Source organism: Copidosoma floridanum, unplaced genomic scaffold, assembly GCF_036245765.1.
Source record: "Copidosoma floridanum isolate Cflo_tuat_1 unplaced genomic scaffold, Cflo_Japanese_pri ptg000006l, whole genome shotgun sequence".
Classification (NCBI taxonomy): Eukaryota; Metazoa; Arthropoda; class Insecta; order Hymenoptera; family Encyrtidae; genus Copidosoma; species Copidosoma floridanum.
The window spans coordinates 16,434,362-16,462,027 of NW_028321883.1; the positions used below are offsets into that span (position 1 = coordinate 16,434,362).

The 27,666-nt window shown below is 33.8% G+C and overlaps 2 protein-coding genes across 3 annotated transcripts; both read left to right on the forward strand.

Annotated features, from left to right (window-relative positions):
* Nucleotides 1–948: 948 nt before the first annotated feature.
* BBIP1 (BBSome interacting protein 1) lies at nucleotides 949–1,920 on the forward strand. Its single transcript, XM_014359633.2, has 2 exons — nucleotides 949–1,126; nucleotides 1,455–1,920. Exon 2 carries the CDS (start codon nucleotides 1,578–1,580, stop codon nucleotides 1,839–1,841), a length of 264 nt encoding a protein of 87 aa, XP_014215119.2. The 5' UTR covers nucleotides 949–1,126; nucleotides 1,455–1,577; the 3' UTR covers nucleotides 1,842–1,920.
* On the forward strand, nucleotides 1,921–27,503 carry LOC106644223 (LMBR1 domain-containing protein 2 homolog). Of its 2 annotated transcripts, XM_089598465.1 has the most exons (11): nucleotides 1,921–2,102; nucleotides 2,241–2,590; nucleotides 2,665–2,875; nucleotides 2,945–3,121; nucleotides 3,197–3,374; nucleotides 3,441–3,622; nucleotides 3,702–3,941; nucleotides 4,018–4,219; nucleotides 4,791–4,910; nucleotides 26,335–26,415; nucleotides 26,449–27,503. In XM_089598465.1, the coding sequence occupies exons 1-11, from the start codon at nucleotides 1,929–1,931 to the stop codon at nucleotides 26,622–26,624; spliced, it is 2,091 nt and encodes a 696-aa protein (XP_089454591.1). In that variant the 5' UTR covers nucleotides 1,921–1,928; the 3' UTR covers nucleotides 26,625–27,503. The 2 variants fall into 2 exon arrangements, with proteins under 2 accessions (XP_089454591.1, XP_023247200.2); XM_023391432.2 differs by having other exon boundaries at nucleotides 26,335–27,503.
* Nucleotides 27,504–27,666: the final 163 nt, after the last annotated feature.

The window sequence follows — 27,666 nt, forward strand, 5'->3', positions numbered from 1 at the left end:
CAAATTAAAAAATGTCGTAACTACGAGATTTTTTCTCAAACTTGATGAATAAATGAATAAATTTGAATAAAGGATGCTTAACTTCGTAAAAACGTTTTATTTTATTGAAATCTCATTGAACTAAGAACAATTAAAAATTTTTTGATAAATTATGATAAAAATGAATGTAAAGCTAGAAAACAGTTCGTTTTTGCGTGTGAATTGTGCACGATGTAGAGCTTAAATCGTCCCGCACTTCACCTATCAAGAGCACATTGTAAAATATACATGAAATTGTGTGTACGTGTGTAGTAATTATAGTAATCAGTATATCAGTATATCAGTAATCACTAGTATCACTACTAAGTAGTGCCACACTTACGGTCGTTTTATTAAACCATATAAGTAGAATATCTATACTTTTGGAGATCGACTTTCGGGTGAAAGCTAAATTGTATACTTGCCACAAATAGCATAGACAATGTCAACGTTTTATTGTCTATTTATAAAATTAGTTGCGGCTGGTTTATAATCGATGATGATATGGCTCTGTACTCACTTTGAGTATATATAGTAGTAATCATTTTGATCAGCGCCATCTAGCGGTTTTCATTTTTTCGCCAAAAGTGGCTCCTAAAATTCTGAAACAGAGCATAAGAGATTAGAGCCATTTAATCAATTGTAAACCAGCCGCAACTAATGTTGAAGATATAAAACAAAAAGGTAACGTTGACATTGCTTTTTGCGGCAAGTTTGCAATTTATTTTTTACCCCAAAATCGACCTACATATTTATACTTTTGGAGGTAGATTTATCTGAATACTCGCGTAAGTATAAGTATGTCAATGTTGAACTGCATAGTGCATGGTGCAAAAATTAGAAGCCATCAGCACGGGCAATGAACGCCATGCATGTGGCAGCATGTGGTCATCACAGTCATCAGGCCAATCGCCAGTGATCAGCTAGGGACTGGAGTGATATTCCGTAATAAGTTGGCTGGCCTCGGCTCGGCTTCTAAGTACAACATAAGCTTACGCAGTGAAAAAAAGTTACGGAATACCACCCCAGGACCAGGAGAGGCGATTAACCTACGTCGTCAGATCGAGCGTAACATTCATAAGCATCATCCACTCGTCCAGCAGTAAAGGTGAGGCGTGAAAATCAACAACGTTGATTTTGTCAATTCATTCTTGCATCCTACTTTTTATTTTGTTTTTTTTTTCCCCTCTTTAGTCATTTGTACAACCACTAGAATTCTCTTGCATAGATTTTTATTTTATCACATTCAACTCTTGTGCATTTGTGTAATTTACCTATTTATATTTGTAATCAATCAACAATCAGGTACACCAAATGTTAGTCACCGTAGGACCTGCATGTATAAAGTACATTAACAAACCCCAACACCCCAAGCCCTAAGTCAAAGCCAAGGTCTCCAAGCTCAATACAAACATCCACGTACGTATATGTTTTAGGTGTTACAACATAGATTGAGTTTGTGCAAAGGGCAACTAGGCAACCCTCTTACGTGGCAACGCCATATTTATATATGGCAAACACCAACCGTCGTCGTCGTCACCCTTGCCGTTGCAATCAATATGTCGTCATCTGATGCCACGACGACGGGAAAGGAAAAAACGAAAAGTGACTCCGTAATCGACGTCGTCGTACCGCAACAGGGAATCCTGTACAGCGAAGACGTGCCGGATTACATACTCTGTAAGCCTAAGCTGATGCCCCTAAAGTCTGTTACCCTCGAGAAGCTCGAGAAGATGCAAAAGGACGCCGAGGCGAAGCTCAATGAGGTGATGATGCAAAACTCCGAAAACGTGACTAGCAACAACAGCGGCGGCGAGCATTGAGTTATGGGGCACAGCCGTTTGTTGGTGGAGTGCTGCTGTTGACTTTTATTTGTTTATTGTTTTTTCGTAAATACTTGAGAGAGAGACATGTCGTTAGCTCCTCTCGTCTCGGAAGTTGTGGTGGCGTTTTGCCTCGCGGCCACTCTGCTGTACAGGTACGGGAATGTGTTTCACCATCATCCCATCGTTACACTGTCCGTATTGGTGGCCTGGTACTTTTCCCTGCTAATTATATTTATTTTGCCCTTGGATGTGTCTTCGGTGAGTTTAATGACTGGTACTTTGAATTGTTAAACAACACGTTTTGCATGAATATACATTTCTTGGAGATTCTATCTCCTTATAGATAATTTTTTTTTATAAAATGTAGAAACCTGATTGACTAGCTCATATTTTCAGACTGTATTTCGCCAATGCGTGGAGAATTCGGACAACATAACTGCAACAACAGTATCTGACAATGTCACAACTCTTAGGCCGTTCCACAAATGCAAGGCGCCTTGGTCTATGGTGCCTTTCCCAGACACTGTTTATCATAATTTCTGGAGAGTTGTATATTGGACCTCCCAATTTTTAACATGGCTGATCTTACCATTGATGCAGAGTTACATCAAAGCTGGAGATTTTACTGTACAAGGAAAATTAAAATCAGCATTGATTGACAATGCTATTTATTATGGCAGTTATTTGTTCATTTGTGGTGTGCTGCTTATTTACTTGGCAGTGAAACCAGGTGTAGATCTTGATGGGTATGGATCGTTCAAAATAACTTCAAAATTTTCGTTTATGAGTTTATTTGATAACATAACTAATACTATTACAGGCCAAAAATCAAAGCTATTGCTTCATCGGCATCAAACACTTGGGGTCTATTTTTGTTAGTACTGTTGCTAGGCTATGCTCTTGTTGAAGTTCCACGTGGCCTGTGGAATGCTAGCAAGCCCGGATATACCTTACATTACAGTTATTTCAAGGCTGCTAAATTGAATATCGAAAAATACGAAGCTGAAGAACATGTGGATGATGTTTTAGAGGTAGGAAATGTTGTTTTATCAAAGTTCATAGTTAAATTGATACTAAGAATTTTTTTACTCTTGTTTAAGTCATTGCAAGCTGCAAATTTAGCAATTAATCCAGGACATCCGTTTCATTACTATCTTGAAACAATATTTCAAAAAATTCCAGCAGAGCTTAAAGATAAGATGAATCGAAGACAATTGCCTGCTGATACGCCAATCGATGTGCCGTCGGAAAAAATATTGATTCGATTGCATAGAAATGTAGTGTATACGTTACTTATAAATTAAATATTTGAAAATACTGACGTATTACTAACAGTTTGCGTTTGATTTTAGACAATAAAATCCCTACAAACTTTGCAAAGAACAGAAACGCAATGGGGGATTTTAGTGGACAGTGTCTTTGATCTGGAGGATATTTCTAGAAATCAAACTAGTCACGACCGGAGATTCAAACCATCATTCCCCGTCCAACGTCCATGGCTGTTAAATTCTTGTTATACTCCCACACTAGGTAATGAAAAAAAAAATCACAGAGGCATATTTATTTTTATTTCTCAATCATTGATTTTTATTTTAGAATGGTATTGGAAGTGTTTTATTAAGAGTTATGTGCAAAAAATGTTGGCTATAGTGGCAGGTGTGTTGTCACTAGCTGTTGTGTGGTCGGAAGTAACTTTCTTCAATAAGTCGCCCAAATTGTCAATATTCGCACAATTTGTCGATATAGCTAGAGATAATTATGATTACTTCACAATCGAGGTAACTTGATGTCTTGCTCAATTATTTTCGTTTCAATGATGATATGACTAGTGGTTAATACATAATCTAACATTTTTAGATACTTTCCACGTTAGTGATTGCTTACTTGTGCTACTGTGCATACTCGACTATTTTGAAAATAAGAGTATTGAATTTATATTATTTAGCACCTCATCATCAAACTAACGAGTATAGTTTAATATTCAGTGGCATGATGTTGTGTCGACTGACTCCTCCATTGTGCTTGAACTTTTTGAGTTTAATTCACATGGATTCGCACATAATTAAAACACAAGTTATGGAAACACAATACACGCAGGTAATATAACAACTTCTGCTTCTACCACTATTAAAATTAATATTCATGTAAAATGATAATCTACTGATAATTATAGGTGATGGGTCACATGGACGTCATAAAAATTGTGTCTGATGGATTTAATATATATTTTCCCATGGGCATTCTTGCATTCTGCTTGGCAACATATTTCAGTATTGGCAGTCGTTTGCTGTCCATTCTTGGTTTTCAACAATTTTTAGGGGATGATGAGCTCACTACTGATCTTGTAGAAGAAGGACGTGATTTAATTAAAAGAGGTAATTGTATTCTTTGATAACATATCGAATAAACTAACACAGGCATTCAAAAAATAGTGCATACATCATGCCCTTAGAAGTATATAATGTCCCAAGTGTGCCACGGTAATTTTTCTAACATTTTGCACATAAAGACTAGTATTAAAGCAATCAGCCAAAGATTAAATATCTTGTCGTGGTTCTGTAGAATTTAGTTTCGATAGTAATTGATCTAGAATAACATACCCAACAAAAATTAGGGGTTGCTCAATAAATCTGGTGTGAGAAGTTTTAGTCGCAACTGAATAATTGTAGTAGTCGAAAAATTTGTGACAACTTGCTTTAATTGCAATACCTCTTATTAATACTCGGAATTTTTCGGATCAGCTACTACCAAAAACTCATTTTTGCAGAGTCACAACCACTACATTTAGTCCATCGATTTCCCTATATAGATTATTTTTTTAACCTCAATATGCAAACTTTTAAACTTTCAAACTCTTTTGTATATCACCTGTTAGTAAAGTAGTTACTTTTCAGACTATGCGCAAGCCCAAAATTTTTAATTTAACATCCGTGTATAATTTTGTAGAAAGGCGGAAACGGCAAAGACAAGAGGAATCAATCAACCGTCGTCGAGAGTTCCAAGAGCGTTTTCCAAGTACAGGGAGCAATTCACGATATCGGCAATCAAGGCAGAACACGGATACGGGTGTGTAGAAATAATAAATAAGTAGGCCCTAGTGTAGCGAGTGTATGCTCATTCGTAAAAATTGCAAAGCTCCCCTAGGATCAATCACATGACTCACTGTCGCAAGATATAATTAATTTTTGCTACTATTTTATTTTACAACAGCTCAATTTACTGGAAAGTGTTTGTTGCATTCTTTTTAATTTTATATCGGAGTATGTACTTAATCGAGAGTTTTCAATCAATAGCAATTTAATAAAAAGTATTTTTACATAAAAACTTTACATTACACTTAAACCAACAAAAACTTTCAAGCATGTACAGACACGATGCTTTGATTATACAATGGTCGTTGTAACTAAAAATGTGCATCTTCAATTATTGATGCTACCAAGTTTTTGTATAGAGCTGATTTTCTTTATATCATAATCGAGATACCTTTATAATTTTTACATTTTGTTCCAATTTTTAGTCCAAACACTTAAAAGGACGCTTTATTTCAAAGTGTAAATACCAAAAATTTATCATACATGTGCATGAATATTTTTAATCACACATTTATAACTAAAATCGAGATAAACTTAACATAATCCAAAACTCAGGTATAGTAGTATGAGACTATTGACCATCCATACTAAACTCAACTGTCACAACCTTTCTTTATTATCTAATTATAAAAAGATGCTCGATTAAAAAAAAGGCATTGGTTGTAACTGAATTTGGTTTAAATAAATCTATTCGCGATCACTTCTGGTTCAGTCTTGTCTGGGTTTAAAAACCTAAAGATGATTTTATGTATTCTCTGGTACAAAATAATGGCACTGAACATTATTAAAAATCTGAGTCCTTGCGAGACTTTTCATTTTTCACCACAGTTGTGAGGGTTTCATGTCACCAAGCTGTGAGTCCTTGAATAGATTTGGATGAATCTAATCGCAACCACTTACGGTTCAGTGTTATCTGGTTCGAAAATCTTAAGGCGATTTTGTGTGTATTCTAGTGTAAATTAATGACACTTAACATCATAAATAATCTGGGTGCTTGCGGGAGTTTTCATTTTTCACCACAGTTGTGAGGGTTTCATGTCACCAAGCTGTGAGTCCTTGAATAGATTTGGATGAATCTAATCGCAACCACTTACGGTTCAGTGATATCTGGTTTAAAAATCTTAAGTAGATTTTGTGTGTATTCTAGTGTAAATTAATGACACTTAACATCACAAATAATCTGGGTGCTTGCGGGAGTTTTCATTTTTCACCACAGTTGTGAGGGCTTCATGTCACCAAGCTGTGAGTCCTTGAATAGATTTGGATGAATCTAATCGCAACCACTTACGGTTCAGTGATATCTGGTTTAAAAATCTTAAGTAGATTTTGTGTGTATTCTAGTGTAAATTAATGACACTTAACATCACAAATAATCTGGGTGCTTGCGGGAGTTTTCATTTTTCACCACAGTTGTGAGGGCTTCATGTCACCAAGCTGTGAGTCCTTCAATAGATTTGGATGAATCTAATCGCGACCACTTACGGTTCAGTGTTTTCTGGTTTAAAAATCTTAAGTAGATTTTGTGTGTATTCTAGTGTAAATTAATGACACTTAACATCATAAATAATCTGAGTCCTTGCGGGAGTTTTCATTTTTCACCACAGTTGTGAGGGCTTCATGTCACCAAGCTGTTAGTCCCTGAATAGATTTGGATGAATCTTATCGCGACCACTTACGGTTCAGTGTTATCTGGTTTAAAAATCTTAAGTAGATTTTGTGTGTATTCTAGTGTAAATTAATGACACTTAACATCATAAATAATCTGGGTGCTTGCGGGAGTTTTCATTTTTCACCACAGTTGTGAGGGCTTCATGTCACCAAGCTGTAAGTCCCTGAATAGATTTGGATGAATCTAATCGCGACCACTTGCGGTTCAGTGTTATCTGGTTTATAAATCTTCAGTAGATTTTGTGTGTATTCTAGTGTAAATAAATGACACTTAACATCATAAATAATCTGAGTCCTTGCGGGAGTTTTCATTTTTCACCACAGTTGTAAGGGCTTCATGTCACCAAGCTGTAAGTCCTTGAATAGATTTGGATGAATCTAATCGCGACCACTTACGGTTCAGTGTTATCTGGTTTAAAAATCTTAAGTAGATTTTGTGTGTATTCTAGTGTAAATTAATGACACTTAACATCATAAATAATCTGAGTCCTTGCGGGAGTTTTCATTTTTCACCACAGTTGTGAGGGCTTCATGTCACCAAGCTGTAAGTCCCTGAATAGATTTGGATGAAGCTAATCGCGACCACTTACGGTTCAGTGTTATCTGGTTTAAAAATCTTAAGTAGATTTTGTGTGTATTCTAGTGTAAATTAATGACACTTACCATCATAAATAATCTGGGTGCTTGCGGGAGTTTTTATTTTTCACCACAGTTGTGAGGGTTTCATGTCACCAAGCTGTAAGTCCCTGAATAGATTTGGGTGAATCTAATCGCGACCACTTACGGTTCAGTGTTATCTGATTCGAAAATCTTGAGTAGATTTTGTGTGTATTCTAGTGTAAATTAATGACACTTAACATCATAAATAATCTGAGCCTTGCGGGAGTTTTCATTTTTCACCACAGTTGTGAGGGCTTCATGTCACCAAGCTGTAAGTCCCTGAATAGATTTGGATGAATCTAATCGCGACCACTTACGGTTCAGTGTTATCTGGTTTAAAAATCTTAAGTAGATTTTGTGTGTATTCTAGTGTAAATTAATAACACTTACCATCATAAATAATCTGGGTGCTTGCGGGAGTTTTCATTTTTCACCACAATTGTGAGGGTTTCATGTCACCAAGCTGTGAGTCCTTGAATAGATTTGGATGAATCTAATCGCAACCACTTACGGTTCAGTGTTATCTGGTTTAAAAATCTTAAGTAGATTTTGTGTGTATTCTAGTGTAAATTAATGACACTTCACATCATAAATAATCTGAGTCCTTGCGGGAGTTTTCATTTTTCACCACAGTTGTGAGGGTTTCATGTCACCAAGCTGTTAGTCCTTGAATAGATTTGGATGAATCTAATTGCGACCACTTACGGTTCAGTGTTATCTGGTTCGAAAATCTTAAGTAGATTTTGTGTGTATTCTAGTGTAAATTAATGACACTTAACATCATAAATAATCTGGGTGCTTGCGGGAGTTTTCATTTTTTACCACAGTTGTGAGGGCTTCATGTCACCAAGCTGTAAGTCTCTAAATAGATTTGGATGAATCTAATCGCGACCACTTACGGTTCAGTGTTATCTGGTTTAAAAATCTTAAGTAGATTTTGTGTGTATTCTAGCGTAAATTAATGACACTTAACATCATAAATAATCTGAGTCCTTGCGGGAGTTTTCATTTTTCACCACAGTTGAGGGCTTCATGTCACCAAGCTGTAAGTCCCTGAATAGATTTGGATGAATCTAATCGCGACCACTTACGGTTCAGTGTTATCTGGTTTAAAAATCTTAAGTAAATTTTGTGTGTATTCTAGTGTAAATTAATGACACTTAACATCATAAATAATCTGGGTGCTTGCGGGAGTTTTCATTTTTCACCACAGTTGTGAGGGCTTCATGTCACCAAGCTTTGAGTCCCTGAATAGATTTGGATCGACTATGCGGGGTTACCACGACCTACATAACTTGAGTGCTGGGTGCTGGCAGCATGTGCGGAATACAGCCCTAACAACAAATCCACAAATTGAGAACTTAGCACCCTTAAAAAAGGTTGAAACTTATTCAACTGTAACACTGTTTTTTTTTACTTAATTATTTCTGATTTTAATATTTATTTACTTATTCACGTTATAAGTTTCCGTTTGACACTTTCCTAGTAATTTTATTTATTAGAAATTTAAAAACGTTTATAAAATTGGCTATTAACGGCAGATATTTCTCCTTACAAGTAAACTATTACAACACAACTTCCTGTTTAGCGTTGTTAGCTTTTATTAAATAAAAAAAAAATAATATTGATATTTCTTTGCTTAACATTATTGAGTTATTTCTAAGTGAACAAATCTGTGTGCGTACATTTTTACGAGTCAAAAACTCTTATGACATATGTTTCATAAATTGAGTCGTCCAATAACCTTGTCTTCATAGTTTATTACATAGTTGTGCCTCGCTTCTCGCTCTTTAGCGAAAAAGCGAGTCCTAGTCGGAGATTGGTTAAGAAGATCCGTGTCCTTAAGAAAGGAGTAACGGAAATAAACTCTGCCAGTCACCGCTTCCGTAGTGTTATGCTTGTATGTACATCTCCAAATGGCGTATCTGGTAATGATACCGTTGCAAAGCTGGTAAAGCATCCAGTGTACAGCGAGGTCATTAGAAATCAGATGAAAATAGTGACCCCTGTACCACAATAATATGAATGCAAACTTTATTAGCAGTTAACGCAATCATAAGTGCATATGAAATCGTAATGGTAACAATAACTGTTGCCTTTTAGTGATTCTACTAGTGGTGCATTTGCACAATCTAATTTATAAATTAACTTCTCATTGTACCGCCCCATTTCTTGAGTTCCTCGTAAATACATAATACATCTGGTAATGATACCGTAGAAAAGCTGGGAAAGCATCCAGTGTACTGCGAGGTCATTAGAAATCAGATGAAAATAGTGACCCCTGTACCACAATAATATGAATGCAAACTTCATCAGCAGATAACTCAATCATAAGTGCATATGGAATCGTAATGGTAACAATAACTGTTGCCTTTTAGTGATTCCACTAGTGGTGCATTTGCACAATCTAATTCATAAATTAACTTCTCGTTGTACCGCCCCTCTTCTTGAGTTCCTTGTAAATACATGATAAATCATTCTTTTGTTGTTGGTTCATTGGTTTTCTAATTTTCTTGATTTTTATACATGGTTTTCTTACTAAATACAGTAAAATACGTCTGTGACATTTCTCATATAACAACACGTTCAGACTGAGGGCACATCCACTTAATAAAAATACAAATAGTGGGGCAACCTCAGTAAAACCGAAGGATGTAAATGAAACTCCTTTTTCATTACGAATAGTGCGAAGAGTTTCCTTCCTTGCTCGAGATATTATTCCATTCTCTCGAAACTTCTGAATGCTGAAAAAAAACAATGTTTAAATACTAAGACAATGATTTGTACTGGCAAATACTTGCTGATGATTTAAAAATTGAAGAAGTTGATCTCCTTTGTTCAAAGCTATACCTTTTTTTCTAGAATTACCTAGTGGAATAGCTAAGATTTTACAATGGAAATAAACAGTTCTGGATTTCCGTTATACCTGAAATTATAAAAAAAAATTTCGAATGATTTCTGTGCCGATAAGTAATCGATTTTTATTTATTAACTCTTTATAGCTTTCAAAAATTGTTAAAATTGCTGTAATTTGATAAGCTTGACTTACACTTACACATGGACACACACATACTCGTGAGCGCGCCCACACACACATATATTAATCACTTCCATAAAATTCATATTCTTTCCAAAAATCTTTTTTTACTCAAGAATTGCAAATAAGTATCCTTCGACAAACAGTTTTACCACCATTTCAAGTAAAGTTACAAAATTGTATACGAATAAATGTTAGAAACAATTTTTATACATTATAGTGAAAGATTTTATCTTGTTAAATGTTTTTAAAAACAACCAACGCACAAACTCAATATTTTACATCACCTGCTTTAAAGCATCTTTTTGGGTTGTAGGTAGACTATTTTCATCCTTCAAAAACAATCTTAGTTCGTCGTTTATATCGTTCATTGAGCTCTGATAAAACGTCATAAGATAAGGTTTTTAAGTATAATAAAAATAATACTTTTGATTAAAACTTAATTAAATTACCGAAAAGTACTTTAAATCATCAGAGTTTTTTAAAATGATCGGTTGATATGTTTTGTCCTCTAGAAATTCACGCGCATTTCTAAATGGAATGTGTGGTATTGAAACTATAGCAAAGCTTGTAAAACAGCCTGCGTACATCGAAATAATAATGAATGCTGTCAGATAGAGCGATAGCCTTGCCATTTTTGAAGATACGGAATTGATGACTGGTAATAATACCGTAGCAAAGCTGGTAAAGCATCCAGTGTACAGCGAGGTCATTAGAAATCAGATGAAAATAGTGACCCCTGTACCACAATAATATGAATGCAAACTTCATCAGCAGATAACTCAATCATAAGTGCATATAAAATCGTAATGGTAACAATAACTGTTGCCTTTTAGTGATTCCACTAGTGGTGCATTTGCACAATCTAATTCATAAATTAACTTCTCATTGTACTGCCCCCTTTCTTGAGTTCCTCGTAAATACATAATATATCTGGTAATAATACTGTAGCAAAGCTGGTAAAACATCCAGTGTACAGCAAGGTCATTAGAAATCAGATGAAAATAGTGACCCCTGTACCACAATAATATGAATTCAAACTTTATTAGCAGATAACTCATCCGTAAGTGCATATGGAATAATAATGGTAACAATAACTGTTGCCTTTTAGTGATTCTACTAGTGGTGCATTTGCACAATCATATTCATAAATTAACTTCTCATTGTACCGCCCCATTTCTTGAGTTCCTCGTAAATACATAATATATCTGGTAATAATACCGTAGCAAAGCTGGTAAAACATCCAGTGTACAGCGAGGTCATTAGAAATCAGATGAAAATAGTGACCCCTGTACCACAATAATATGAATTCAAACTTTATTAGCAGATAACTCATCCGTAAGTGCATATGGAATTATAATGGTAACAATAACTGTTGCCTTTTAGTGATTCTACTAGTGGTGCATTTGCACAATCTAATTCATAAATTAACTTCTCATTGTACCTCCCCCTTTCTTAAGTTCCTCGTGAATACATAATGTATCTGGTAATAATACCGTAGCAAAGCTGGTAAAACATCCAGTGTACAGCGAGGTTATTAGAAATCAAATGAAAATAGTGACCCCTGTACCACAATAATAAGAATGCAAACTTCACCAGCAGATAACTCAATCATAAGTGCATATGGAATCGTAATGGTAACAATAACTGTTGCTTTTTGGTGATTCCACTAGTGGTGCATTTGCACAATCTAATTCATAAATTAACTTCTCATTGTACCGCCCCCTTTCTTGAGTTCCTCGTAAATACATAATATATCTGGTAATAATACCGTAGCAAAGCTGGTAAAACATCCAGTGTACTGCGAGGTCATTAGAAATCAAATGAAAATAGTGACCCCTGTACCACAATAATATGAATGCAAACTTCACCAGCAGATAACTCAATCATAAGTGCATATGGAATCGTAATGGTAACAATAACTGTTGCCTTTTAGTGATTCCACTAGTGGTGCATTTGCACAATCTAATTCATAAATTAACTTCTCATTGTACCGCCCCCGTTCTTGAGTTCCTCGTAAATACATAATATATCTGGTAATAATACCGTAGCAAAGCTGGTAAAACATCCAGTGTACTGCTAGGTCATTAGAAATCAAATGAAAATAGTGATCCCTGTACCACAATAATATGAATGCAAACTTCACCAGCAGATAACTCAATCATAAGTGCATATGGAATCGTAATGGTAACAATAACTGTTGCCTTTTAGTGATTCCACTAGTGGTGCATTTGCACAATCTAATTCATAAATTAACTTCTCATTGTACCGCCCCCTTTCTTGAGTTCCTCGTAAATACATAATATATCTGGTAATAATACCGTAGCAAAGCTGGTAAAACATCCAGTGTACTGCGAGGTCATTAGAAATCAAATGAAAATAGTGACCCCTGTACCACAATAATATAATTGCAAACTTCATCAGCAGATAACTCAATCATAAGTGCATATGGAATCGTAATGGTAACAATAACTGTTGCCTTTTAGTGATTCCACTAGTGGTGCATTTGCACAATCTAATTCATAAATTAACTTCTCATTGTACCGCCCCCTTTCTTGAGTTCCTTGTAAATACATAATATATCTGGTAATGATACCGTAGCAAAGCTGGTAAAGCATCCTGTTTACAGCGAGGTCATTAGAAATCAGATGAAAATAGTGACCCCTGTACCACAATAATATGAATGCAAACTTCACCAGCAGATAACTCAATCATAAGTGCATATGGAATCGTAATGGTAACAATAACTGTTGCCTTTTAGTGATTCCACTAGTGGTGCATTTGCACAATCTAATTCATAAATTAACTTCTCATTGTACCGCCCCCTTTCTTGAGTTCCTCGTAAATACATAATATATCTGGTAATAATACTGTAGCAAAGCTGGTAAAACATCCAGTGTACAGCGAGGTCATTAGAAATCAGATGAAAATAGTGACCCCTATACCACAATAATATGAATGCAAACTTTATTAGCAGATAACTCATCCGTAAGTGCATATGGAATCGTAATGGTAACAATAACTGTTGCCTTTTAGTGATTCTACTAGTGGTGCATTTGCACAATCTTATTCATAAATTAACTTCTCATTGTACAGCCCCATTTCTTGAGTTCCTCGTAAATACATAATATATCTGGTAATAATACCGTAGCAAAACTGGTAAAACATCCAGTGTACTGCGAGGTCATTAGAAATCAGATAAAAATAGTGACCCCTGTACCACAATAATATGAATGCAAACTTCATCAGCAGATAACTCAATCATAAGTGCATATGGAATTGTAATGGTAACAATAACTGTTGCCTTTTAGTGATAACACTAGTGGTGCATTTGCACAATCTAATTCATAAATTAACTTCTCATTGTACCGCCCCTCTTCTTGAGTTCCTTGTAAATACATGATAAATCATTCTTTTGTTGTTGGTTCGTTGGTTTTCTAATTTTCTTGATTTTTCTGCATGGTTTTTTTACTAAATACAGTAAAATACGACTGTGACATTTCTCATATAACAATACGATCAGACTGAGGGCACATCCACTTAATAAAAATACAAATAGTGGGGCAACCTCAGTAAAACCGGAGGATGTAAATGAAACTCCTTTTTCAATACGAATAGTGCGAAGAGTTTCCTTCCTTGCTCGAGATATTATTCCATTCTCTCAAAACTTCTGAATGCTGAAAAAAAACAATGTTTAAATACTAAGACAATGATTTTTACTGGCAAATACTTGCTGATGATTTAGAAATTGAAGAAGTTGATCTCCTTTGTTCAAAGCTATACCTTTTTTTCTAGAATTACCTAGTGGAATAGCTAAGATTTTACAATGGAAATAAACAGTTCTGGATTTCCGTTATACCTGAAATTAAAAAAAAAAATTTCGAATGATTTCTGTGCCGATAAGTAATTGATTTTTATTTATTAACTCTTTATAGCTTTCAAAAATTGTTAGAATTGCTGTAATTTGATAAGCTTGACTTACACTTACACATGGACACACGCATACACGTGAGCGCGCCCACACACAAACATATATTAATCACTTCCATAAATATCATATTCATTCCAAAAATCTTTTTTTACTCAAGAATCGCAAATAAGTATCCTTCGACAAACAGTTTTACCACCATTTTGAGTAAAGTTACAAAATTGTATACGAATAAATGTTAGAAACAATTTTTATACATTATAGTGAAAGATTTTATCTTGTTAAATGTTTTTAAAAACAACCAACACACAAACTCAATATTTTACATCACCTGCTTTAAAGCATCTTTTTGGGGTGTAGGTAGACTATTTTCATCCTTCAAAAACAATCTTAGTTCGTCGTTTATATCGTTCATTGAGCTCTGATAAAACGTCATAAGATAAGGTTTTTAAGTATAATAAAAATAATACTCTTGATTAAAACTTGATTAAATTACCGAAAAGTACTTTAAATCATCAGAGTTTTTTAAAATGATCAGTTGATACGTTTTGTACTCTAGAAATTCACGCGCATTTCTAAATGGAATGTGTGGTATTAAAACTATAGCAAAGCTTGTGAAACAGCCTGCGTACATTGAAATAATAATAAATGCTGTCAGATAGAGCGATAGCCTGGCCATTTTTGAAGATACGGAATTGATGACTGGTAATGATACCGTAGCAAAGCTGGTAAAGCATCCTGTTTACAGCGAGGTCATTAGAAATCAGATGAAAATAGTGACCCCTGTACCACAATAATATGAATGCAAACTTCACCAGCAGATAACTCAATCATAAGTGCATATGGAATCGTAATGGTAACAATAACTGTTGCCTTTTAGTGATTGCACTAGTGGTGCATTTGCACAATCTAATTCATAAATTAACTTCTCATTGTACCGCCCCCTTTCTTGAGTTCCTCGTAAATACATAATATATCTGGTAATAATACCGTAGCAAAGCTGGTAAAACATCCAGTGTACTGCTAGGTCATTAGAAATCAAATGAAAATAGTGATCCCTGTACCACAATAATATGAATGCAAACTTCACCAGCAGATAACTCAATCATAAGTGCATATGGAATCGTAATGGTAACAATAACTGTTGCCTTTTAGTGATTCCACTAGTGGTGCATTTGCACAATCTAATTCATAAATTAACTTCTCATTGTACCGCCCCCTTTCATGAGTTCCTCGTAAATACATAATATATCTGGTAATAATACCGTAGCAAAGCTGGTAAAACATCCAGTGTACTGCGAGGTCATTAGAAATCAAATGAAAATAGTGACCCCTGTACCACAATAATATAATTGCAAACTTCATCAGCAGATAACTCAATCATAAGTGCATATGGAATCGTAATGGTAACAATAACTGTTGCCTTTTAGTGATTCTTCTAGTGGTGCATTTGCACAATCTTATTCATAAATTAACTTCTCATTGTACCGCCCCATTTCTTGAGTTCCTCGTAAATACATAATATATCTGGTAATGATACCGTAGCAAAGCTGGTAAAACATCCAGTGTACTGCGAGGTCATTAGAAATCAAATGAAAATAGTGACCCCTGTACAACAATAATATGAATGCAAACTTCATCAGCAGATAACTCAATCATAAGTGCATATGGAATCGTAATGGTAACAATAACTGTTGCCTTTTAGTAATTCCACTAGTGGTGCATTTGCACAATCTAATTCATAAATTAACTTCTCATTGTACCGCCCTCTTTCTTGAGTTCCTCGTAAATACATAATATATCTGGTAATAATACTGTAGCAAAGCTGGTAAAACATCCAGTGGACAGCGAGGTCATTAGAAATCAGATGAAAATAGTGACCCCTATACCACAATAATATGAATGCAAACTTTATTAGCAGATAACTCATCCGTAAGTGCATATGGAATCGTAATGGTAACAATAACTGTTGCCTTTTAGTGATTCTACTAGTGGTGCATTTGCACAATCTTATTCATAAATTAACTTCTCATTGTACCGCCCCATTTCTTGAGTTCCTCGTAAATACATAATATATCTGGTAATAATACCGTAGCAAAACTGGTAAAACATCCAGTGTACTGCGAGGTCATTAGAAATCAGATAAAAATAGTGACCCCTGTACCACAATAATATGAATGCAAACTTCATCAGCAGATAACTCAATCATAAGTGCATATGGAATTGTAATGGTAACAATAACTGTTGCCTTTTAGTGATAACACTAGTGGTGCATTTGCACAATCTAATTCATAAATTAACTTCTCATTGTACCGCCCCTCTTCTTGAGTTCCTTGTAAATACATGATAAATCATTCTTTTGTTGTTGGTTCGTTGGTTTTCTAATTTTCTTGATTTTTCTGCATGGTTTTTTTACTAAATACAGTAAAATACGACTGTGACATTTCTCATATAACAATACGATCAGACTGAGGGCACATCCACTTAATAAAAATACAAATAGTGGGGCAACCTCAGTAAAACCGGAGGATGTAAATGAAACTCCTTTTTCAATACGAATAGTGCGAAGAGTTTCCTTCCTTGCTCGAGATATTATTCCATTCTCTCAAAACTTCTGAATGCTGAAAAAAAACAATGTTTAAATACTAAGACAATGATTTTTACTGGCAAATACTTGCTGATGATTTAGAAATTGAAGAAGTTGATCTCCTTTGTTCAAAGCTATACCTTTTTTTCTAGAATTACCTAGTGGAATAGCTAAGATTTTACAATGGAAATAAACAGTTCTGGATTTCCGTTATACCTGAAATTAAAAAAAAAAATTTCGAATGATTTCTGTGCCGATAAGTAATTGATTTTTATTTATTAACTCTTTATAGCTTTCAAAAATTGTTAGAATTGCTGTAATTTGATAAGCTTGACTTACACTTACACATGGACACACGCATACACGTGAGCGCGCCCACACACACACATATATTAATCACTTCCATAAATATCATATTCATTCCAAAAATCTTTTTTTACTCAAGAATCGCAAATAAGTATCCTTCGACAAACAGTTTTACCACCATTTTAAGTAAAGTTACAAAATTGTATACGAATAAATGTTAGAAACAATTTTTATACATTATAGTGAAAGATTTTATCTTGTTAAATGTTTTTAAAAACAACCAACACACAAACTCAATATTTTACATCACCTGCTTTAAAGCATCTTTTTGGGGTGTAGGTAGACTATTTTCATCCTTCAAAAACAATCTTAGTTCATCGTTTATATCGTTCATTGAGCTCTGATAAAACGTCATAAGATAAGGTTTTTAAGTATAATAAAAATAATACTTTTGATTAAAACTTGATTAAATCACCGAAAAGTACTTTAAATCATCAGAGTTTTTTAAAATGATCAGTTGATACGTTTTGTACTCTAGAAATTCACGCGCATTTCTAAATGGAATGTGTGGTATTAAAACTATAGCAAAGCTTGTGAAACAGCCTGCGTACATTGAAATAATAATAAATGCTGTCAGATAGAGCGATAGCCTGGCCATTTTTGAAGATACGGAATTGATGACTGGTAATGATACCGTAGCAAAGCTGGTAAAGCATCCTGTTTACAGCGAGGTCATTAGAAATCAGATGAAAATAGTGACCCCTGTACCACAATAATATGAATGCAAACTTCACCAGCAGATAACTCAATCATAAGTGCATATGGAATCGTAATGGTAACAATAACTGTTGCCTTTTAGTGATTCCACTAGTGGTGCATTTGCACAATCTAATTCATAAATTAACTTCTCATTGTACCGCCCCCTTTCTTGAGTTCCTCGTAAATACATAATATATCTGGTAATAATACCGTAGCAAAGCTGGTAAAACATCCAGTGTACTGCGAGGTCATTAGAAATCAAATGAAAATAGTGACCCCTGTACCACAATAATATAAATGCAAACTTCATCAGCAGATAACTCAATCATAAGTGCATATGGAATCGTAATGGTAACAATAACTGTTGCCTTTTAGTGATTCCACTAGTGGTGCATTTGCACAATCTAATTCATCAATTAACTTCTCATTGTACCGCCCCCTTTCTTGAGTTCCTCGTAAATACATAATATATCTGGTAATAATACTGTAGCAAAGCTGGTAAAACATCCAGTGTACAGCGAGGTCATTAGAAATCAGATGAAAATAGTGACCCCTATACCACAATAATATGAATGCAAACTTTATTAGCAGATAACTCATCCGTAAGTGCATATGGAATCGTAATGGTAACAATAACTGTTGCCTTTTAGTGATTCTTCTAGTGGTGCATTTGCACAAATTTATTCATAAATTAACTTCTCATTGTACCGCCCCATTTCTTGAGTTCCTCGTAAATACATAATATATCTGGTAATAATACCGTAGCAAAGCTGGTAAAACATCCAGTGTACTGCGAGGTCATTAGAAATCAAATGAAAATAGTAACCCCTGTACCACAATAATATGAATGCAAACTTCATCAGCAGATAACTCAATCATAAGTGCATATGGAATCGTAATGGTAACAATAACTGTTGCCTTTTAGTAATTCCACTAGTGGTGCATTTGCACAATCTAATTCATAAATTAACTTCTCATTGTACCGCCCTCTTTCTTGAGTTCCTCGTAAATACATAATATATCTGGTAATAATACTGTAGCAAAGCTGGTAAAACATCCAGTGTACAGCGAGGTCATTAGAAATCAGATGAAAATAGTGACCCCTATACCACAATAATATGAATGCAAACTTTATTAGCAGATAACTCATCCGTAAGTGCATATGGAATCGTAATGGTAACAATAACTGTTGCCTTTTAGTGATTCTTCTAGTGGTGCATTTGCACAATCTTATTCATAAATTAACTTCTCATTGTACCGCCCCATTTCTTGAGTTCCTCGTAAATACATAATATATCTGGTAATAATACCGTAGCAAAGCTGGTAAAACATCCAGTGTACTGCGAGGTCATTAGAAATCAAATGAAAATAGTGACCCCTGTACCACAATAATATGAATGCAAACTTCATCAGCAGATAACTCAATCATAAGTGCATATGGAATCGTAATGGTAACAATAACTGTTGCCTTTTAGTGATTCCACTAGTGGTGCATTTGCACAATCTAATTCATCAATTAACTTCTCATTGTACCGCCCCCTTTCTTGAGTTCCTCGTAAATACATAATATATCTGGTAATAATACTGTAGCAAAGCTGGTAAAACATCCAGTGTACAGCGAGGTCATTAGAAATCAGATGAAAATAGTGACCCCTATACCACAATAATATGAATGCAAACTTTATTAGCAGATAACTCATCCGTAAGTGCATATGGAATCGTAATGGTAACAATAACTGTTGCCTTTTAGTGATTCTACTAGTGGTGCATTTGCACAATCTTATTCATAAATTAACTTCTCATTGTACCGCCCCATTTCTTGAGTTCCTCGTAAATACATAATATATCTGGTAATAATACCGTAGCAAAGCTGGTAAAACATCCAGTGTACTGCGAGGTCATTAGAAATCAGATGAAAATAGTGACCCCTATACCACAATAATATGAATGCAAACTTCATCAGCAGATAACTCAATCATAAGTGCATATGGAATTGTAATGGTAACAATAACTGTTGCCTTTTAGTGATAACACTAGTGGTGCATTTGCACAATCTAATTCATAAATTAACTTCTCATTGTACCGCCCCTCTTCTTGAGTTCCTTGTAAATACATGATAAATCATTCTTTTGTTGTTGGTTCGTTGGTTTTCTAATTTTCTTGATTTTTCTGCATGGTTTTTTTACTAAATACAGTAAAATACGTCTGTGACATTTCTCATATAACAATACGATCAGACTGAGGGCACATCCACTTAATAAAAATACAAATAGTGGGGCAACCTCAGTAAAACCGAAGGATGTAAATGAAACTCCTTTTTCAATACGAATAGTGCGAAGAGTTACCTTCCTTGCTCGAGATATTATTCTATTCTCTCGAAACTTCTGAATGCTGAAAAAAAACAACGTTTGAATACTAAGACAATGATTTTTACTGGCAAATACTTGCTGATGATTTAAAAATTGAAGAAGTTGATCTCCTTTGTTCAAAGCTATACCTTTTTTTCTAGAATTACCTAGTGGAATAGCTAAGATTTTACAATGGAAATAAACAGTTCTGGATTTCCGTTATACCTGAAATTATAAAAAAAAATTTCGAATGATTTCTGTGCCGATAAGTAATCGATTTTTATTTATTAACTCTTTATAGCTTTCAAAAATTGTTAGAATTGCTGTAATTTGATAAGCTTGACTTACACTTACACATGGACACACGCATACACGTGAGCGCGCCCACACACACACATATATTAATCACTTCCATAAATATCATATTCATTCCAAAAATCTTTTTTTACTCAAGAATCGCAAATAAGTATCCTTCGACAAACAGTTTTACCACCATTTTAAGTAAAGTTACAAAATTGTATACGAATAAATGTTAGAAACAATTTTTATACATTATAGTGAAAGATTTTATCTTGTTAAATGTTTTTAAAAACAACCAACACACAAACTCAATATTTTACATCACCTGCTTTAAAGCATCTTTTTGGGTTGTAGGTAGACTATTTTCATCCTTCAAAAACAATCTTAGTTCGTCGTTTATATCGTTCATTGAGCTCTGATAAAACGTCATAAGATAAGGTTTTTAAGTATAATAAAAATAATACTTTTGATTAAAACTTGATTAAATTACCGAAAAGTACTTTAAATCATCAGAGTTTTTTAAAATGATCGGTTGATATGTTTTGTCCTCTAGAAATTCACGCGCATTTCTAAATGGAATGTGTGGTATTAAAACTATAGCAAAGCTTGTGAAACAGCCTGCGTACATGGAAATAATAATAAATGCTGTCAGATAGAGCGATAGCCTTGCCATTTTTGAAGATACGGAATTGATGACTGGTAATGATACCGTAGCAAAGCTGGTAAAGCATCCTGTTTACAGCGAGGTCATTAGAAATCAGATGAAAATAGTGACCCATGTACCACAATAATATGAATGCAAACTTTACCAGCAGATAACTCAATCATAAGTGCATATGGAATCGTAATGGTAACAATAACTGTTGCCTTTTAGTGATTCCACTAGTGGTGCATTTGCACAATCTAATTCATAAATTAACTTCTCATTGTACCGCCCCCTTTCTTGAGTGCCTCGTAAATACATAATATATCTGGTAATAATACCGTAGCAAAGCTGGTAAAACATCCAGTGTACTGCGAGGTCATTAGAAATCAAATGAAAATAGTGACCCCTGTACCACAATAATATGAATGCAAACTTCATCAGCAGATAACTCAATCATAAGTGCATATGGAATCGTAATGGTAACAATAACTGTTGCCTTTTAGTGATTCCACTAGTGGTGCATTTGCACAATCTAATTCATAAATTAACTTCTCATTGTACCGCCCCCTTTCTTGAGTTCCTCGTAAATACATAATATATCTGGTAATAATACTGTAGCAAAGCTGGTAAAACATCCAGTGTACAGCGAGGTCATTAGAAATCAGATGAAAATAGTGACCCCTATACCACAATAATATGAATGCAAACTTTATTAGCAGATAACTCATCCGTAAGTGCATATGGAATCGTAATGGTAACAATAACTGTTGCCTTTTAGTGATTCTACTAGTGGTGCATTTGCACAATCTTATTCATAAATTAACTTCTCATTGTACCGCCCCATTTCTTGAGTTCCTCGTAAATACATAATATATCTGGTAATAATACCGTAGCAAAGCTGGTAAAACATCCAGTGTACTGCGAGGTCATTAGAAATCAGATGAAAATAGTGACCCCTGTACCACAATAATATGAATGCAAACTTCATCAGCAGATAACTCAATCATAAGTGCATATGGAATTGTAATGGTAACAATAACTGTTGCCTTTTAGTGATAACACTAGTGGTGCATTTGCACAATCTAATTCATAAATTAACTTCTCATTGTACCGCCCCTCTTCTTGAGTTCCTTGTAAATACATGATAAATCATTCTTTTGTTGTTGGTTCGTTGGTTTTCTAATTTTCTTGATTTTTCTGCATGGTTTTTTTACTAAATACAGTAAAATACGTCTGTGACATTTCTCATATAACAATACGATCAGACTGAGGGCACATCCACTTAATAAAAATACAAATAGTGGGGCAACCTCAGTAAAACCGAAGGATGTAAATGAAACTCCTTTTTCAATACGAATAGTGCGAAGAGTTTTCTTCCTTGCTCGAGATATTATTCCATTCTCTCGAAACTTCTGAATGCTGAAAAAAAACAATGTTTGAATACTAAGACAATGATTTTTACTGGCAAATACTTGCTGATGATTTAAAAATTGAAGAAGTTGATCTCCTTTGTTCAAAGCTATACTTTTTTTTCTAGAATTACCTAGTGGAATAGCTAAGATTTTACAATGGAAATAAACAGTTCTGGATTTCCGTTATACCTGAAATTATAAAAAAAAATTTCGAATGATTTCTGTGCCGATAAGTAATCGATTTTTATTTATTAACTCTTTATAGCTTTCAAAAATTGTTAGAATTGCTGTAATTTGATAAGCTTGACTTACACTTACACATGGACACACGCATACACGTGAGCGCGCCCACACACACACATATATTAATCACTTCCATAAATATCATATTCATTCCAAAAATCTTTTTTTACTCAAGAATCGCAAATAAGTATCCTTCGACAAACAGTTTTACCACCATTTTAAGTAAAGTTACAAAATTGTATACGAATAAATGTTAGAAACAATTTTTATACATTATAGTGAAAGATTTTATCTTGTTAAATGTTTTTAAAAACAACCAACACACAAACTCAATATTTTACATCACCTGCTTTAAAGCATCTTTTTGGGTTGTAGGTAGACTATTTTCATCCTTCAAAAACAATCTTAGTTCGTCGTTTATATCGTTCATTGAGCTCTGATAAAACGTCATAAGATAAGGTTTTTAAGTATAATAAAAATAATACTTTTGATTAAAACTTGATTAAATTACCGAAAAGTACTTTAAATCATCAGAGTTTTTTAAAATGATCGGTTGATATGTTTTGTCCTCTAGAAATTCACGCGCATTTCTAAATGGAATGTGTGGTATTAAAACTATAGCAAAGCTTGTGAAACAGCCTGCGTACATGGAAATAATAATAAATGCTGTCAGATAGAGCGATAGCCTTGCCATTTTTGAAGATACGGAATTGATGACTGGTAATGATACCGTAGCAAAGCTGGTAAAGCATCCTGTTTACAGCGAGGTCATTAGAAATCAGATGAAAATAGTGACCCATGTACCACAATAATATGAATGCAAACTTCACCAGCAGATAACTCAATCATAAGTGCATATGGAATCGTAATGGTAACAATAACTGTTGCCTTTTAGTGATTCCACTAGTGGTGCATTTGCACAATCTAATTCATAAATTAACTTCTCATTGTACCGCCCCCTTTCTTGAGTTCCTCGTAAATACATAATATATCTGGTAATAATACCGTAGCAAAGCTGGTAAAACATCCAGTGTACAGCGACGTCATTAGAAATCAGATGAAAATAGTGACCCCTGTACCACAATAATATGAATTCAAACTTTATTAGCAGATAACTCAATTATAAGTGCATATGGAATCGTAATGGTAACAATAACTTTTGCCTTTTAGTGATTCTACTAGTGGTGCATTTGCACAATCTAATTCATAAATTAACTTCTCATTGTACCGCCACCCTTCTTGAGTTCTTCGTAATCCTCCTTCTTTTGTTTCTCATAAATACTTCTAAAGATTCGATGAAAAATTTTAATTTTGGAAATATCTTTAAAGTCAATTGAAGTTATTAAATCCATTTTGCTCCTTTATAACAATCATAATTTAAAAAGACAACATATGCAATCAATGGTATGGTGCGTCTTGATTATTTAAACATTTCACTAACGTTTTAAATATTATCGTATCTAAAAACATTTTAAAAATTGGTGAAAAAATTCTTTAATATAAAATATACAAATATTCATCAATTAAAGAATGAAATATATCAGTCTTCAAACATTTACGTAAAGTCAGTAATGAGACAGTATACGAAGTGGTACATCGAGCATGACTTTATTTCAATAATTAACAAAACTGCCAATATTTTGACTTCATGCTGACGCCATCCTCAGGGCAACTATGCAAGTGTTAGGACACAACATAACTCTGCAAGCGGAGCGACGAAAACTAATTGCATAATTACAAATTTACAAAAATAATTGTTAAGTGAACTATTTTTCATTAAAAATTAACATCATAGAATGTACGTAGGTAAAAAGCAAAAGACTGTATATAATGCATTTACGTAAAGTATTAATTCATTAAGATTAAATGAAGATGTTTACTGGTTGAAGTGGTTCTTGGAAATTTACTGACAAGATTTGCATTAAATTCAATTTCAAAAATGCTAGCTACAGCACCCATGCAATTTGTCACAACATTGTCATTAAACATATAAGTGGGATCAGCTGATGGAAATAATGTTCCCACACACCCAATAATCAGTTTAGAAGCCCCATCTATTTCATGAAATGGGATTAAAGTAATATTCAATAAATAATGGCTTACCGTCATCATTAAAATATACGGAATATTTTACGAAGTCAGCTATTCAACAATAAGTTGGTCTAGCTCTTCTCGATACACTGACAGCATCTCTAACATTTTCACGGACGAAAACCCCAATCGGTACTCTATTTTTATCATAAAAAAGTTCTGCTTATCATTTTTTTCTTACTCAACTAGGGACTCTAGGTTGTACTCTAGTGTTAATTGGATAATTTCGCTTTCCATGAGGTTACTTTGTGTATTGTTTAGGGTGAGTCTGAGCAGTTTATTTTAAACAGGCGCTTTTCAATACGCAATTCAAACTAGGCAGTTTGTTAAAATATGGATATCTTGGTGCTATAGTAGTATATACTAATCATAGTCCCCGCTACTTTCACGGGGCCTCCTTTTATAGATTTATCTGTCGTTGAGCAGTTTCAGTGACTTTATATTCGCGATTAATGCGTCAAACCTATCGTATGTGACATACGTAATATGTAATATTTATGTGATAGTATTCCTTGATTGCTAATTTAATTACTCAAAATAAACACCTCTTTTAATCATTCAAAACAAAGTTTCATTTTGAAATGTTTCAATCATAAACAAAATTTTTAAACCTTCTGATGAAAATGTATATTGTTGTACAAAATTATAAAGGTATCAAAAATTTGTTAAATAGTTGTATAAAAAAATAAAAATTGTTTGTGTACTAATTAAATAAGTGCGTTCATATAGCTTACGACAATTTTTTTACGTTGTGTTCCATTTCTATAGTTTATGAAAAAAAAAAAAAAAATTGTAAGAACATATAGTTGATAAGTAAAATAAATAAATATTTATGATTTTTTCACTTTACTGTTTTTTTCATACTTCCTTTCAACAAGTTAATGTATGTAAAAAAAAAAGTAATTACACAGTAATGAAACGTAAAAAACTCAAGAGATACAAAGTTATAGATGTATAGGTATAAAGATACATAAGAAATAAAAATGCAATGATGCATTACAAGATAAAAGTTGAAAAAGTAGAGCTTTAATATAATAAAGTTACGATTGTTTAGACTACTAATTATCGAATAATAAAACGCAGAGATAATAAGTACGATACATGTACAGATAAGTAGAGAAAAAAATGAAATATGTAAAATAGTACGAATTCAGAGACACTGTCAAGTTAAAATTAAAGAGGTAGATACTGATAACATAATCTAAAACTTAAAAAACTTAAGATCGTGGACTCATACATCAGTTAAAAATAAAATCATAATTTAATTGTTCTCTGTGAATGTTATATGCTACCATCTTTTACACGTTTGTATTCATCATCATTCCGCTTGAAACACTTGAATTGATGGAACATTACTGAAAAAAAAAAAAAAAAAAAAAAAATGCACAAGTAATTAATAAAAACTGTTTGTAGTCCGATCCTTGAGAAGGGATGATTCCACCGAATCGGCACGCGCCGGCTTGTTGCGCGACTTCGAGCCCACGACGGAATACAGTAGCGGTGGGGGTGGCAGCGGTAGCACCGCAGTTGGATCTCACTCGTACACCAACGATAATTACGGAGCCAACTATAATAGCTTCGTCCATGACGGTAGATACCACACCGAGGACTACTCGGATTTCACGACGGATAATTTTAAGACGTTTTCGGGCAGTAGCAGTCGGGTGGGTCCTCCGCCGAGAGGCTTGTTTGATGACATTTGAGAAATCGCGTGAAAGAGTCCAGCGAGTCATGCTTGCCAAGCAAAAAGTGTCTCTATTGTCAGACCACTAATTGTTTTCCGTGACAATGATTTATGCATGATTTTGATAAATTCATTTGCAATGACTGAAAATAAAAGATTATTCGTATTTGAATTTCCATGTGAAACTATTAACATTCGATCATTAATGGTTATTTAACAAATATATTAAAGGGAAAGATGAATGTCGACAATAACAACCATACATTGTTGATAAATGTTGTTGAAAAATGTGTTTGAGATGTTATAAAGCATTTATTAGTCCTGAATCCTACCGTTATATAAATATTAATAATCTTTACTATCAGTGCTGATTTTTAATTATGTTTTTAATTTTACTGTGGAAAAATTATAAAATTTATATGTGATGCAATTAAAATGTAGATCAAAACTTTTTCTTAATTAAATTAAGTTTTATGTTAAATTGAATGGAAATATTGTCATAATGGAAAGCAAGTCAAATGGAATCTGGTTGATAAAGTATTCCACCAATGGATCCAGTCAATAACAAAATTTGTGTAGGAAAAAAAATTTTTATTCGTGAATTGTGCATAATCGTGTTAATGTTAAATAACTTGGTGTACTTTTAAGTTCTATGGTCCTTATTATTTAAGTAGGCTGTTAAATGTAAAATTTTTAAAACATCTAAATAATGTAGTCGTTTACATTTAATTTTATTAGTGTCTTTACAAAAACAATTATAAATATTACTATAAGTTATGTTGTGTCCAGAGATTTAATAAAATATAATCTAGCTCAGTAAAAGTATTGGACATTTTTTTTTCCAGAATGGTTTGTACAAACTTAAAATTTTTTGCAACATTTTATTACAGCTGCAGATATCTCATACATTTACATGTGTAAAAAAAAAGTTTGCGACCGATTTTTAGTTTGTCTGAAGAGATTATTATACACTTACTCAGGCAGTCATGTTTTCCGTGCGAAAAAAAGTTGCAAAAAATAAATTTTTACTCACACTGTTATCGAGACTAACGATGGCTATA

What these genes read in the sequence shown, in the direction of transcription:
- BBIP1 (XM_014359633.2), top strand. Translation starts at nt 1,578, where the DNA reads ATGTCGTCATCTGATGCCACGACGACGGGAAAGGAAAAAACGAAAAGT.
- LOC106644223 (XM_023391432.2), top strand. Translation starts at nt 1,929, where the DNA reads ATGTCGTTAGCTCCTCTCGTCTCGGAAGTTGTGGTGGCGTTTTGCCTC. An exon ending in TGCCCTTGGATGTGTCTTCG is followed by an intron (nt 2,103 to 2,240) that starts GTGAGTTTAATG and finishes TCATATTTTCAG; the next exon opens with ACTGTATTTCGCCAATGCGT. An exon ending in ATGTGGATGATGTTTTAGAG is followed by an intron (nt 2,876 to 2,944) that starts GTAGGAAATGTT and finishes CTCTTGTTTAAG; the next exon opens with TCATTGCAAGCTGCAAATTT.